At 33.4% G+C, this 15,065-nt stretch overlaps 1 protein-coding gene across 1 annotated transcript; it reads left to right on the top strand.

The window, feature by feature from the left end:
* The first annotated feature begins 4,273 nt into the window (after window positions 1–4,273).
* Window positions 4,274–14,636, top strand: LOC127701884 (kelch domain-containing protein 4-like). The gene is made up of 5 exons (XM_052205856.1): window positions 4,274–4,328; window positions 5,838–5,973; window positions 6,802–6,894; window positions 8,562–8,791; window positions 14,626–14,636. The coding sequence occupies exons 1-5, from the start codon at window positions 4,274–4,276 to the stop codon at window positions 14,634–14,636; spliced, it is 525 nt and encodes a 174-aa protein (XP_052061816.1).
* The last annotated feature ends 429 nt before the right edge of the window (window positions 14,637–15,065 follow it).

Raw genomic sequence — 15,065 nt, 5'->3', positions numbered from 1 at the left:
TGTGAAACGGTTATTCCATAACGGTCAACCAACTCGTGATGGCGTCCGTAAAATTTACGAAGGGATGACTTCAACTTCACCATTTGGAACTCTTGGTTTAATAGCTTCCTTGTGAGCAGCAATCCTCTATCAAGGAAATCATGATAGGAAACACAAGCCCGGGAATATCGTATCAATTGGGAGATATATATACTCCGTATGCAGGCGCTGCTGGAATGTTGCTACAGAGAAATGGAAAGTTCACAATTGGGAAGCTGAAATCATCTCTTTTGTCGTAAAGTTTTGTTTTCAACCGACCCTCATTGTCAATTTCTAAATGTAAGTCAAGATATGAGGCAGACCTAACTGTATCTGTAGTATCCTTTATCTCTAGTTCGATGGGATAGATTCGTTCAACATAGTCACCAAATTTTGTATTATTTAGTGAGAGAACATCATCTATATAGCGGAACGTAGAGTTAAAGGATATTGCTAACTTCTTATCTTTCTTCCTGAAGAAGTTCCTGTATGAAGTCAGCCTCATAATAATACAGAAACAAGTCGGCAAGAAGAGGGGCACAATTGGTTCCTATTGGAATTCCGACAGTCTGTTGAAAAACACGTCCTCCAAACGTAACAAATATGTTGTCAATCAAGAAATCAAGCATCTTGATAATGTCAGTTTCAGAGAATTTTTGTTTGAATCAGAGTGATTCTTTACAAAGTAGGATTTATCCCTCCCCAAGACAAGATACTTGTATCTACGTTCGCCATTCTTTTTAATGAAACAAAGTAATACCAACTCTTTCAATTTGTCTTTTAGTTTGGAATGGGGAATACTTGTGTAAAGTGTAGAAAAGTCAAATGTTTTAATACTATTGCAAGATGAGAGAGTCTTAGATTGTATGTACTCTAAAAGACCTTTGGAATTTTTTAGTATCCACATCAGTTGTCAATATGGACGACATTTTGTGGCAAGCGTTGGATTTGGTAGAAGAGACTTAAGATAAAGGCAATATTATAACCAAAAGTACTTACCTGTATCAGTGTAATAAAGGTAATCATAACTGTATTTTATATCTTACGGTTTTATAACCCCCCCCCCCTTTTTCTTCTCGAGAATAAACAAACATTCATATTCGGACATACTAAGGGATAGGTGTGACCCGACTACCAGACACGCTCAACATACAGAGATACAGATTTAATATTTAGGAACTCCCTTTTGGGGGGCAAACAGGGGCTGATCCAGCTTGGGGTTCCCAACTCAAGAGAAAAGGGGGGTCCAACCATTCAAATGCATTGATCTTTTAAATAAAAGTCGGTCCAAACCGCGGAACCCCCACCCCAGATCGGCAAATGGGTAACCGAGTGGGGAGGGGGAATCCCGGGAGTTAGAATCCCCATTTTGTTAAGACCAATGCTTTAGAATAGAGACATTTGACTTGGATAAAAAAAAATACCTTCAAGCAAAGGAGTATTTAAAGGATGATTTTTGTATTCAAAATAGATGCTTAATTTTTTTCGCTATTGGAATTTCTTAAATGCAGTGGCGGATCCAGAACTTTTTGTAAGGGGGGCCCACTGATTGACCTAAAAAGGGGGGCTACAGTCATGCTTCAGTGATTCCCTATATAATCAACCAATTTTTTCCCACAAAAGCCCCCTCCCCCCTGGATCCGCCTATGAATTTTTTTTTTTTTTAATATCTTGAAACAATTTGTAGTGAACACTATTAGTAATTTCTTATGTTCAAGCTATTTAAAAAATAATCAATATCTATTGTCACGAATAACAATGGATTTTGTTTGCTGTATGTAGAAGCAGGGGTTTCCAGAAACCCCGTTCGTCACATCCTGTGGTCAAAATCCTTTGTTATTCGTAACAATAGATCTATTCAATTTACACTTGTTTCAGAAATAGAAACTATGAAGTATAACAATAGAACTGGGGTGTAAAGAAAAAGAATCCACGGTAAATGAATAGGCTGACGTCACGGCAATGGTTTAATACGTGTTTAATTATTTTACAACAGTAAAATACACTCCGACTGAAAAACAATCCCTTTTACAAATCAATATTCCATTAAGACTAGATAAACATGCGTTATTATTTTCATTTACCTGTGTACGTTATTTTATTTAACCCCATTTTGTCCAAGGTTATAGTTGTCTTACTGATATTGTTTTAAATTTCCCCCCCTTTTTTATTAATTTTGTATTTACATTGTTGCATAGATCAAATTTATTCGTTCAGTGTATGTCTACTTTGTTTTTGTTAATATGTCTTTTGATTGAGTTAAGCCATTTCAATTGATATTTTATAATGTGTCTTTCTATGTTGCGATGTTAGACTATTGTTTCAGGTTAGGGTGAAGGTTGGCGCCTGTTAAAACGTTTAAACCCGCTGCATTTTTTTGCACCTGAAGAACAAGAACCTGTTATTCAGTGGTTGTCGTTTGTTGATGTGATTCATAAGTGTTTCTCGTTTATCGTTTTTATATAGATTGAACCGATGGTTTTCCTGTTTGAATGGTTTTACACTAGTAATTTTTGCTGCCCTTTAAAGCTTGATGTTCGGTGTGAGCCAAGGCTCCGTGTTGAAGGCCGTACTTTGACTTATAATGGTTTACTTTTACAAATTGTGACTTGGATGGAGAGTTGTCTCGTTGGCACTCATACCACATCTTCTTATATCTATGCACTGATGAAGTATGTATTAGGTCGCGACTGGAGAACTATATATCATTAAAGTTGAGCGAGTGACAATACTTTAAATCTGAATCTTATATTTTTGGCATTCCAATTTGGACTTACAACTCGAATACATTATTACATGGAATCTTTAAATCACTTAATTGCTCATGCAACTACAATGATGTCCGACTCTTCAAAACTTTTCTAGGCTTGCAACATGAATAGAGTCTAAGCGGAACGTTGAATCAAACCCATATACCCAGTTTCCTCAGGTTAAATTAATCTTAGGTTTTTTTATTTCAGGTCCCTTTTTGTGACACCAAGGGTGACTGTGTTATGTGGTATAGATATATGATCGCTCATAGTCTTATTCCAACAAAATAGAGACGTTAAATCTGATGCCTTGTTTAGAGATAGTGCAACATTCTATGCACGTTTAGAACCATAGTTACAACTCTTTGAAGGGTTCGTATGTGGACCCTTGAAAGGCAAATTTTCTGTCCTATCCATTATACCCTCATTTTCTAGGGACAGTCTAAATTCCCCCGACCTTCATCCATGAAGTCTTTTCTTACAGGACCTACCTATTATTGTTATTTTTAATTTGTTCTCGTCCTGGACATGCATAAAATAGTTGCCCTGGACGTTAAGCAACCAACTATCAATCAATCAATCAATCGCTTATTGTGGTATTTTTGTATTTATATATCTTTGGCTATCAATTGTTTGGATTTGAGTGTTCCTAGAGAAAGTAAATCCAGAAAGTCACCTAGGATGCACCAACTTTATAAAGTGATATTTAAAATATTTATTTTTCTTTCTCAAATCTAGACTCCAAATACAAATACAATTCTTATCACATCCAGCACGTTTTGCAATCACCAAATATATAGAAGAATATTAGAAGTTTAACGCTTAATTCGAATATCATTTACCTCTACATAGCTCAAATTACGATCGTGTACATATGCATAGGTAGATGTTATAAAACTAACTTATTAAGTGTTAGTGTGTAAATGGCCTGTAAAAAGAGTCTGGTCCAGTTCCGAAGAACGGTTTACCGGACCAAATGGCCAGTTGATTTCTCATAGTCTTGGGAACCACTGTAAAAAGTTTGTTTCATGTAACAGATGAAAACATTAATGTGATGGAATATCGAACATGACGTAATTCCAAGACGAACTAGCTGTTTGTGTCGTCTGCCGAAGTTTAGATATGAAGTTTCTGGTTTTGTGGAGGATAAGTTAAAAACAGGAAAAGAATGTATGTTTATTGTTGATGTATTATGGTCAGATGAACGAGCTTGTTGCATAAGACGAAGTTACCAAGACTTTCTATAAAAAAGAAGATGTGGTATGATTGCCAATGAGAAAACTCCCCACAAGAGACCAAATGACACAGAAATTAACAACTATAGGTCACCGTACGGCCTTCAACAATGAGCATAGCCCATACCGCACAGTCAGCTATAAAAGGCCCCGAAATGACAATGGAATTTAGGCAAAAAATAATCAAACAGAATAAGAAACTGACAGATCTTCCAAAATTACCTGGTTTGTATTTGAACGCTAAATGATTAATAAGGAATGATTATTATAATGTATTCCTCGTGTCGAATTTATCTCTTGTATCTTATTGACAAGTTGTTGGGAGGTACTAGATGACATGAACACATTAGATAGTTGCCTAATATACGTTTGGGCGATTGAAATACTATAGACAAAATTTTTTAAAAATTCTCAAACTATTGCTGTATTGCATTATTGTTTAATAAGTAGTATATAAAGGCGGGTCAGTTACCACACTAACAAAGAATGATACATTTGTATATTATTGATAGTATGTGAAAAATGATAGATTCTTGTTGTCAGAATTGATGAAATATAAAGCATATTTTGACATGAGAATACTGATAAGTAATATTTGCTTTAGGGACTTTTGAAAAGGATAGGTTAATTGCAAAAGTTTACCGATGTTAAAATCTCGTAAACCGATTAGGAAAAGACAAATCAATGTAACAAACATAAACTGAGGGAATCGCATGAACACCAATTATAAGCGAGACGAGATGCGTTGACAGGGTAAGCGTCTCTGATGTTCAGTAGTTATCTTACATAGTTGCTTCTTACCATTTAACCGAGCTTTTAACGGGATTTTCTGTTTCTGACAGTCTAGTATATGGAAATTCGTGGCGCGGTATTTTATTTTCCATTTTTACATAATCTCAAAAGCTTTAATAGGTCTCGTTTAAACAATTTTAAAAGTGTTCCTATAGCAATGAACTTGAAGAGTAAATTAATATAGATTTGAAAGGGTTTTGTTAAAATATACTTTTTCACTTTTTTGGTCTTTTGGAAAATGTTGTTTGTGCTGTATTTAGACCCCTCTTCCAAGAAATTTGTTTTGCATGCACTCGTATAAACATTGCGATTTTTATCCAACGAAATCATAGGTTTGAACGTTGTTTTCAATTTAGACTTGTTTATATTTTTTCATTTGGGCTTGTATTATATTTGCCTTCGGGTTTACATGATCCGTTCATCTTATTTCGACTCTTCAAAATTCAAGAGTCTATCCTAAATTGAGGTAAATTATATGGCCTTCCAAATACCGTTTTCGATTCCTAACATCACTGAAGAGACATTAATTGTCGAAATCCGGATATGGTGTACTAAATTTTTCACCTTTTGTTTACGGTATACCATCTTTTCCGAAAGTGTATTTTAACAAAACGCATTTGACTAACAGATCGAACAACAAATGTTCTTAAACCCTGCTGACTGCCATTGGCGATTGCCAAATCAACGGATCACAGTTGTAACAAAATGGATCTTAATTATTAATTTAATACCTAACAAAAAATAATAAACTTGCGGAAATGATGGTATACCGCAAACAAAAGGTGCAAAAAATTTGTACACCATATCCGGATTTCGACAAGTAATGCTTACCTTTCCAGAGCACCTCAGATCACCCCTAGTTTTTGGTGGGGTTGATCAGACTTTATTTACTATGTTGTGTTTTGTTTACTGTTGTTTGTCTTTTGGTTGTTTTTGTTTTTTGCCGTGTCATTGTCTGTTTGTTTTCGACTTAAGAGTTTAAATATACAGGATACATTATCTTAGGTTTTTATGAATGTGTGTTGTTATTTTTTGTATACAGGCTGTAACCTTAAACAAAGCGGTGGACAGCTTTGGATATTTGGTGGAGAATTTGCAAGTCCAACACAATCACAATTTTACCATTACAAAGAATTATGGGTCTTTCATTTGAAAGATAAGAGATGGGAAAAAATTCGGTATGTATATGATTAATGTATTTTGGTTATGAATAAAACAGTGTCAGTAATGAAAATGCTCCAATTAAACATGAAAATACTGCTCATACAAATTAAAGCAGCTAGAACAAAACTATTGTTAAGGGGGAGATAATTTATAAAAAAATTTAAGATTTAAGATACATTGTATGCTAGTTATTATTATGTTTTTTATGCATACTATCAGTTACCAATTACTGTCACCTTGCATTTAATGCAAACACAAAAGCTATAGAAAATTTGACATGCTGCTGTTTTTTTTAGATAATTACTTCATATGTATAAATTATATTTTGTTTGATCCAAATAAGACAGGTAAATGCCAAGTTTTCTGTTATTTGGCATGTCCTGGGAAGATATGTATGCTGGGACATGATGTAATCAGTTTATGACATTCTCAATTTTTAGAAGTTTGAAGTAACTTTCTGTTTTCAGGCAAATCAATGTCTAAAAAAATATAAGGAGATGTAGTATGCTTTCTTTAGAATACTAATTTCTTTCTGAAAATTTTTAGAAGATTAATAAATTTTGAAATCTAAACTCTATGCTCCTATTTATTACAGAAATAGAAGAAGGAATAACACTTTCATACTTTTTGTTTCTTTTAAAAAGAGTTAAATTCTTAGTTGATGGTGCTAAAAGTATGATTTGTAACTCCAAACAGATTTCCGGTTGTACAGTATTCAAGAAAAATTGAACTTCTGACAATACTTTGTAACTGGTACTAGACAAGTTACACCTTTCATGTTCATGAATATAAATAAAACTTGAAATAAGCACCTTAATTTTAGAATTTTATTTGGATTTCAGTGTCCCTGGATCACCATCCAGCAGAAGTGGTCACAGAATGGTTATTTGTAAGAAACAGCTGATTGTGTTTGGAGGTTTCCATGACAACATTAGGTTTGTTAATCATGAATATAACTGGTTGTCTTGAGTATATAAAAATGGTTATCCCTTGGACCATCAAACAGTAAAACTGTTGCTAGAATGGGCATCTGTTGGGTTGTACAGGATGTATAAATACACAGCTATGTCTGGTTGCAATGGGGACATTAAATCTGATGCCATTTGTAGGGAGAGTGACATGCTCTCTACACATTAAAGAATCTTTGTAACAACTCTCTGAGAAGTCTTTACATGGCCTGTTGCAAGGCAAAATTTTCTGCGCCTATCCAACATACTTTCATTTTCCTATCGGCCTAGCCACAATCAGATGTACATTTTGTGTTTCACATGAAGTCAAAAATGAAGATCACATCAGGAAAAAACCCTTTTGATTTTTTGGTACAGAAATGGTTTAAATTATGAAAAATAGCCGTCATAAGGCTAACACTTGAAGCATTTATATAATTACATGCAGTTTTTGGAAGAAATATTCAATATTTTTATTAAATACCAGGTGTTTAAAAACTGTCTAATTTTCTTTAATGGTTGCCTTCAAGACATGGTCACCAGTTTCAGATTTTTGGCCAATGACAGAGACAAAAAAATATGTTTAGAATTATTGAATATCAAACATTTCAATCGAAAAAAAATGAACATGTTTAACTGTGTTAATGTGTTCTCTTATAAAAATAATATACATTTTATCTACAAATGATGCTGAACCTCAAGGAAATTGGGAACAAATACATTGTGATAATGTCTACAGACAAGACATTTTTTCACTTTTTTTGTATATCCAACTTTGATGGCATATATCTCCAGCTAGGGTACTGCAATATTGATATAGGAGGTAGTTGTTGATGATTTATATACAAGAAGAGAAAACAAAACACATACTAGCATAAATTTCATTTATTTTTCTCTTTTATCACTACACTGTACAAGGTAAAAACAAAAATACAAAATTGCATAACGAACGCATAGTATTCAACTTTTTATCATAACTTTGTAACCACTAAAGATTTTTCGTTGCAACAACCGGCAAAAGAAACATGAATAAATTGTCTATAACAGTAAACTAATAATGTAGTTCAAATTATGTTCACTTATTAACTATCAATTGATAAAAACAGTGTAATTTTAAATGAAACACCATAACGTGAAATTTTGCCCATTTTTAGCGTGTATTTTAGTGTTTTTTTCAAAACGGTCACACATATACATGATATTTGATATGCATTGTGAAGCCCTATATTCTCTTCTTCAGTTCAAAGATGTAATACTTAAATTAAGTTCATCTTCTTGTCTATAGAAGCCTATATAAACATAGACCTAATATGAAATGTACATTTGATTGTGGCTAGGCCGTATGGTCGTCCAAATTGTGTGCCATTAATGCCAGTTGACCTATTTACCCTGCAGAACCTTTATTTGTATTTATTGTTAGTTTGTTCTCATTGTGAATATAAATTATTTGTCACTGAACATTAGACAAACAAAAATCTCTCAAAATTTATCTACAATTCTATTAGATCTCATTTAAAGAGTACATAAACATAAGAATTTTCAAAAATCTGAATCATTCAAAAATTTTATACAAATTTAAGCTTAGTTAAAATGCCATGATTGATATTTAAATTTCAATTATTTTTCTTTTATGAACTTTTCATTTTTATTTACAGGGATTACAAATATTTTAATGATGCATTTGCATTTAATTTTGAAACATACTCATGGGATAAGCTTGAGATAACAGGTAATCCACCAGCCCCACGGTCAGGATTTATGATGGGGGTGTTCCAAGATATCCCTAAAGCAGTGGTGTATGGAGGCTACAGCAAAGAGAGAATTAAGAAAGATGTTGATAAAGGAACAATACATACTGATATGTTTATATTGTGTGCCTGTGATGGTTTGTACATTCTCTGTAATTCTTTTATACAAAAACTTAACTATATTATGAATTTCCCATTTATTTTGCTTAATTTTCCATCAAGAAAGATCTAGAGGTTACTGTTCTGCCAGATTTATATTTTTATGCCCCAACCGTAGCGGAGGCATATACACAACGTATACACAATGCTTATTACCACATAATACAGATTAAGTTCGAAATTTGGTGGCGTCACATTTACTGTTCTTCAGTTATGTCCCTTTATAACTTTATATGATATGCAAGCGGGTGCATACAATTCTTGAGTTATGCCTCTTTATAAAAATAAAAACTGCTGAATTTTTTGTTTCCGTTCTCTAACTTTAGTTTGCCACAACCAAATGTTATGAAACTTATACACAATGCTTATAACCACATAATACAGATCAAGTATGAAATTGGGTGGCATCACTTGTACCTTTCTTGAGTTATGCCCCTTTATAAACATAAAATTTGCTGAATTTTTCGTTTTCGTTCTCTAACTTTAGTTTGCCTCAACCAAATGTTATGAAACTTATACACAATGCTAATTACCACAAAATACAGATCAAGTTTGAATTTTGGTGGTGTCACTTTTAACGTTCAAGAGTTATGCCTGTTTACAAATGGAAAAATTGCTGAATTTTTAGTTTCTGTTCTCTAAAGTTAACCTCAACCAAATGTTATGAGACTTATACACAATACTTATTACCACAAAACACAGATCAAGCTTGAAATTGGGTGGCGTCACTATTACCGTTCTTGAGTAATGCCCCTTTATAAATGGAAAAATTGCTAAATCTGTCGTTTCCGTTATCTAACTTTAGTTTGCCTCAACCAAATGTTATGAAACTTATACACAATGCTTATAATCACAAAACGGTCTTAACTACGTGAATCCTGCATCTGTATGTAGAAATTGACTCATGCATATTTACAAGCTGGTGCATTTGTGGCCCATAGACACAATCTCCATTTATTTTCTGAAGAATGAACACCAATTTAGATAAAAAATTAATCATTTATTATTTTCATTTTTGTTGTTGTTGAGAAAGTGCATTTCCAATGCCTCTTTCTGGAAATTATTAAGCCAATTATTATTAATGGCATATAAAAAAATATACTACTTGTTTGACGATTCCCTTTCCATCCTTGTTAAAATCATTAAATTGCAAATATTTATAAAAAAAAAGAAGATGTTTAAAAAAACTGACAGTGTCTAAAATTGAAATATCAAAATAATTTGCATCAATATTGCGAAATTCTCCATCTTTGGGCAATAGCATAGAAATTTTACAGTTAGATTATGGAAATGAAAAGAACAAAAAAAAATAATAAAGAAAGAAGTATGGTCATAGAAATATCAGACTAGCTATAAAATCGGCTGGATCACAATCTTGACGATGCTTTGATTTCTTTATCCATTGGTTAATCTTGTATTTTCTGTCAGCCAACTGTTTTTGTTGAGCCTGCAACATTTATGTCACGGAAGGGAGACATAGGGATCCTAGATTCAGATGTTGGCATTATCAACATTTAAGTTTAATCTGTTGTTAAAGTTTTTCAAGACTTCAATAACTTGGTCAGTCTGTATTGAAATTTTATGAAATTACGACAGAAGCTTTTTTATGACCAATGACAGTATCCAGAGCAAAATTGTTAAAATATTTAATTTCATTTTTCCGTTTTTTTAGCTCACCGGGGCCCGAAGGGCCCCATGTGAGCTTATGCCATCACTTGGCTCCGTCGTCGTCGTCTGTTGTCGTCTGTCGTAAATTATTTCAAAAATCTTCTCTGAAACTACTGGGCCAAATACCTTCAAACTTTAACTAAATGTTTCTTAGGGTGTCTAGTTTATAAATTGTATCGTAATTTTTGATCCATCGACAAAAATGGCCGCCATGGCTAAAAATAAAACATAGGGGTCAAATGCAGTTTTTGGGTTATATCTCAAAAACTAAAGCTTTTAGAGCAAATCTGACATAGGGTGAAATTGTTCAATTGGCCATGATCTATCAGCTCTGAAATTTTCAGACGAATCGAACAACCCATTGTTGGGTTGCTGCCACCGAATTGGTAGTTTTAACAAAATTTTGCAGTTTTTGTCGAGCCTGCGACTTTTGTCGCAGAAAGCTCAACATAGGGATAGTGATCCGGCGGCGGCAACGGCGGCGGCGGCGGCGTTAGCTAACTTCTTAAAAGCATTATATTTAAGAAGGTGGAAGATCTGGATGCTTCATACTTTGTATATGGATGCCTCATGTTACGAAGTTTCAGTCAGTCACATGTCCAATGTCCTTGACATCATTTTCATGGTTCAGTGACTACTTGAAAAAAAAAGTTAACATTTTTTGTAATGTTAAATTCTCTCTTATCATAAGTAATAGGATAACTATATTTGGTATGTGCGTACCTTGCAAGGTCCTCATGCCCGTCAGACAGTTTTCACTTGACCTCGACCTCATTTCATGGATCAGTGAACAAGGTTAAGTTTTGGTGGTCAAGTCTATATCTCAGATACTATAAGCAATAGGTCTAGTATATTCGGTGTATGGAAAGACTGTAAGGTGTACATGTCCAACTGGCAGGTGCCATCTGACCATGACCTCATTTTCATGGTTCAGTGGTTATAGTTAAGGTTTTGTGTTTTGGTCTGTTTTTCTTATACTGTATACAATAGGTCTACTATATTTGGTGTATGGAATGATTGTAAGGTGTACATGTCTAGCAGGTAAATGTCATCTGACCTTGACCTCATTTTCATGGTTCAGTGGTCAAAGTTAAGTTTTTGAATTTTGGTCTTTTTTTCCTCTAATACTATATGCAATAGTTCAACTATATTTGGTGTATGGAAATATTTTATGATCTATATGCCAGTCACACAGGTTTTATTTGACCTTGACCTCATTTTCAAGGTTCATTGCTCAGTGTTAAATTTTTGTGTTTTGGTCTGTTTTTCTTAAACTATAAGCAATAGGTCAACTATATTTGTTGTATGGAAGAATTATTGGCTGTACATGCCTGGCTAGCATGGTTCATCTGACCTTGACCTAATTTCCATGGTTCATTGGTCAATGTTTAGTCTACTTGGTTAATGTTAAGTTTAAGTGACAATTGTAATAAAGCTTTATATTTAGGACTATCAACATAATATCAATGATTAGTAAAGAAGGCGAGACATTTCAGCGTGTGCACTCTTGTTTGTTATTATTTTGAATATTATTATAGATATATATAAACTGTAAGCAGCAATAATGTTCAGCAAAGTAAGATCTACAAAAAAGTTAATATGACCATAATTGTCAATTGACCCCTTAAGGAGTTATTGCCCTTTAAAGACAATTTTACACAATTTGTTCATCAAGTTTGCTAACATTTAAAAATCTTCTCCTCTGAAACTACTGGGCCAATTACCTTCAAACTTTAACTAAATGTTCCTTAGGGTATCTTGTTTATAAATTGTATCTATCGACAAACATGGCCGCCATGGCTAAAAATAGAACATAAGGGTCAAATGCAGTTTTTGGCTTATATCTCAAAAACTAAATCTTTTAGAGCAAATGTTACCAGGTAAATATGTTTAATTGGTCAAGATCTATCTGCCTTGAAATATTCAGACAAATCCAACAACCCATTGTTGGGTTGCTGCCACCGAATTGGTAGTTTTAACAAAAATTTGGCAGTTTTTTGTTATTATTTTGAATATTATTATAGATATATATAAACTGTAAGCAGCAATAATGTTCAGCAAAGTAAGATCTACAAAAAAGTTAATATGACCATAATTGTCAATTGACTCCTTAAGGAGTTATTGCCCTTTAAAGACAATTTTACACAATTTGTTCATCAAGTTTGCTAACATTTAAAAATCTTCTCCTCTGAAATACAGGTGAGCGATTCAGGCTCTTGAAAGCCTCTTGTTATGATAAATGGACTTAGTTTTTTGCAGTTAACAAGTAGATACAGTACGGGGTTAAAGTTTATTACACATCAATTACTTTATCAAACCATCATAGCATTTTATGAAACTTTTTGGTAGAAGCTTTTTTATGATAAAGGGCTGTTCTAAAATTGATTTTGTTGGGGGTTGGGAGGCACACAAATTAATAAGTTATGGGTGGTTTTATTTTCTTTTTGGTAAGAGTTTTAAGTAAAATTAAAAATTATGTATTATGGGTGGTTGAGGTCTAATAAAAATGCCTTGTATGCCTTTAATTCTTGAAAAGCCCTAAGAGATAATGTCTAAAGCAAAATTTTGAAAATATTTTTTTCATTTTACATTTTTTTTTGTAGTTAACATTTACACCCACCCTGGGATTACATTTTTTTGACCTGATGAATTTATAATCCTTCATGGATTGTTATGAAACTTGGACAGAAACTAATCTTCAAGATCAAGAAATTGCATCTACGGAATGTTTTTTTTATTTTACTGCTAAATGAACATATTTTTACAGTCAACATTACACTTTTACACTGACAGCAGCAATCACAGGGGAGACACAGGGTTTAGCGTAACCCCTTTCTGGAATTGGTTTCTGTTCTCTAACTTTAGTTTGCCTCCACTAAATGTTATGAAACTTATACACAATGCTTATTACCACCAAACTCAGGTAAATTTCGAATTTTGTTAGCGTCACTGTCATTGTTCTCTAGTTATGTCCCTTAATAAGATGAAAAAATGCTGAATTGGCTGTTTCTGCACTCTAACTTTACTTTGCCACTTCCAAATTTTCTGAAACTTATACACACTGCTTATTACCACCAAACACAGCACAAGTTTTAATTAGGGTTGTGTCACTTTTTCCGTTCTCGAGTTACCCATTACTGTTTGTTATTGAACAATGAGAGCACTCAAACCTAGAGCAATCTCTAATGACAACATACAAAAAAAAATGTCATTAAGTTTCACTATGAAAACTTTTGTCAATTTTGTTTTTGTTTTTGTATCTATGAAAGGGAAAGATTTTATGTTTGGGGTGGAGTTTGATAATTTATGAGTTGTAGTGTGTAAGCAATTTAACATCTGTCATTTAGTTACTTCTGATAGCTTGAAATTTAACAACTTTAATTGCATGAGGGAAATAAATTTTCTTCAAAGTTTCTTGGCTTCAATGAAAGGGAATGATTTATATTTGACATCGTTTTATAAATCATCTTCTTCAGTTATGCTTCAGTACATATTTTTCATCTGTCTATTGCAAGCAGCCAGAAAGGTCCAAGGTTTTGTTATTTTTTCTGTTGTTGGGTTGCTATTCTAAAATATACGATACATCACCTCTCTGGTTTGTTTGCAAACAACTTGCAAATTGTAACTTGGATGGAGAGTTGTCTCATTGGCACTCATACCACATCTTCCTATATCTATTATATTATGGTAAATATCAGGTGGGGAAAAGTACCTGTTTTGTGTATTTCAATCCTAAATTGTCAATCCAGAGCTTTCAAAATATCTAGAATATTTGATATTCATTGAAAAAGTTGTACTCACCACTTTGTGTAGACACTTGGATAACTTATGGACATTTTCCAGATGATGAAACTTGAAAACTGTCTCACAAACATTGTTATCCCTTTTTTTTCCCACTAATCATGTGACTGTTAGGAGAGTTCATGTGACACTAAAATGAGAAAAAAAAGTTCTTTTTATAAAATGTCTTGCACTTACCCTATATGTCGCTCTATAAGGGGGGACCCACTGGGCTTCTGCCCCCACCCACCCCCCCCCCCCCCCCCCCAAAAAAAAATCCGCCTCTTATATCTATATTAATAAAGTTTTGTTTAACAAGAATGATGCATTAATATTGAACCACCCATCTTAATTGTTTTATCAGGAAGAAGATGAAGAGCAGTTAGAAGGCAGGTTTTATAATGATATGTATATGTTGGATATGGAAAAGGGAAAATGGTTCAATATGGCACCAAGGTAGGTGATGTTATGTAGTGTTAGGCAGGTTTTATAATGATATGTATATGTTGGATATGGAAAATGGAAAATGGTTCAATATGGCACCAAGGTAGGTGATGTTATGTAGTGTTAGGCAGGTTTTATAATAATATGTATATGTTGGATATGGAAAAGGGAAAATGGTTCAATATGGCACCAAGGTAGGTGATGTTATGTAGTGTTAGGCAGGTTTTATAATAATATGTATATGTTGGATATGGAAAAGGGAAAATGGTTCAATATGGCACCAAGGTAGGTGATGTAGTGTTTGACTTGAAATTGATTGATAATTCTTTCACATTCAAATAGTTATTTACTAAGTAAGAC

This window comes from Mytilus californianus, unplaced genomic scaffold (assembly GCF_021869535.1).
Source record: "Mytilus californianus isolate M0D057914Y unplaced genomic scaffold, xbMytCali1.0.p SCAF_5, whole genome shotgun sequence".
Lineage (NCBI taxonomy): Eukaryota > Metazoa > Mollusca > Bivalvia > Mytilida > Mytilidae > Mytilus > Mytilus californianus.
Note: the sequence above shows the minus strand (reverse complement) of the source record. Positions and strands in the feature narration are given on the sequence as shown.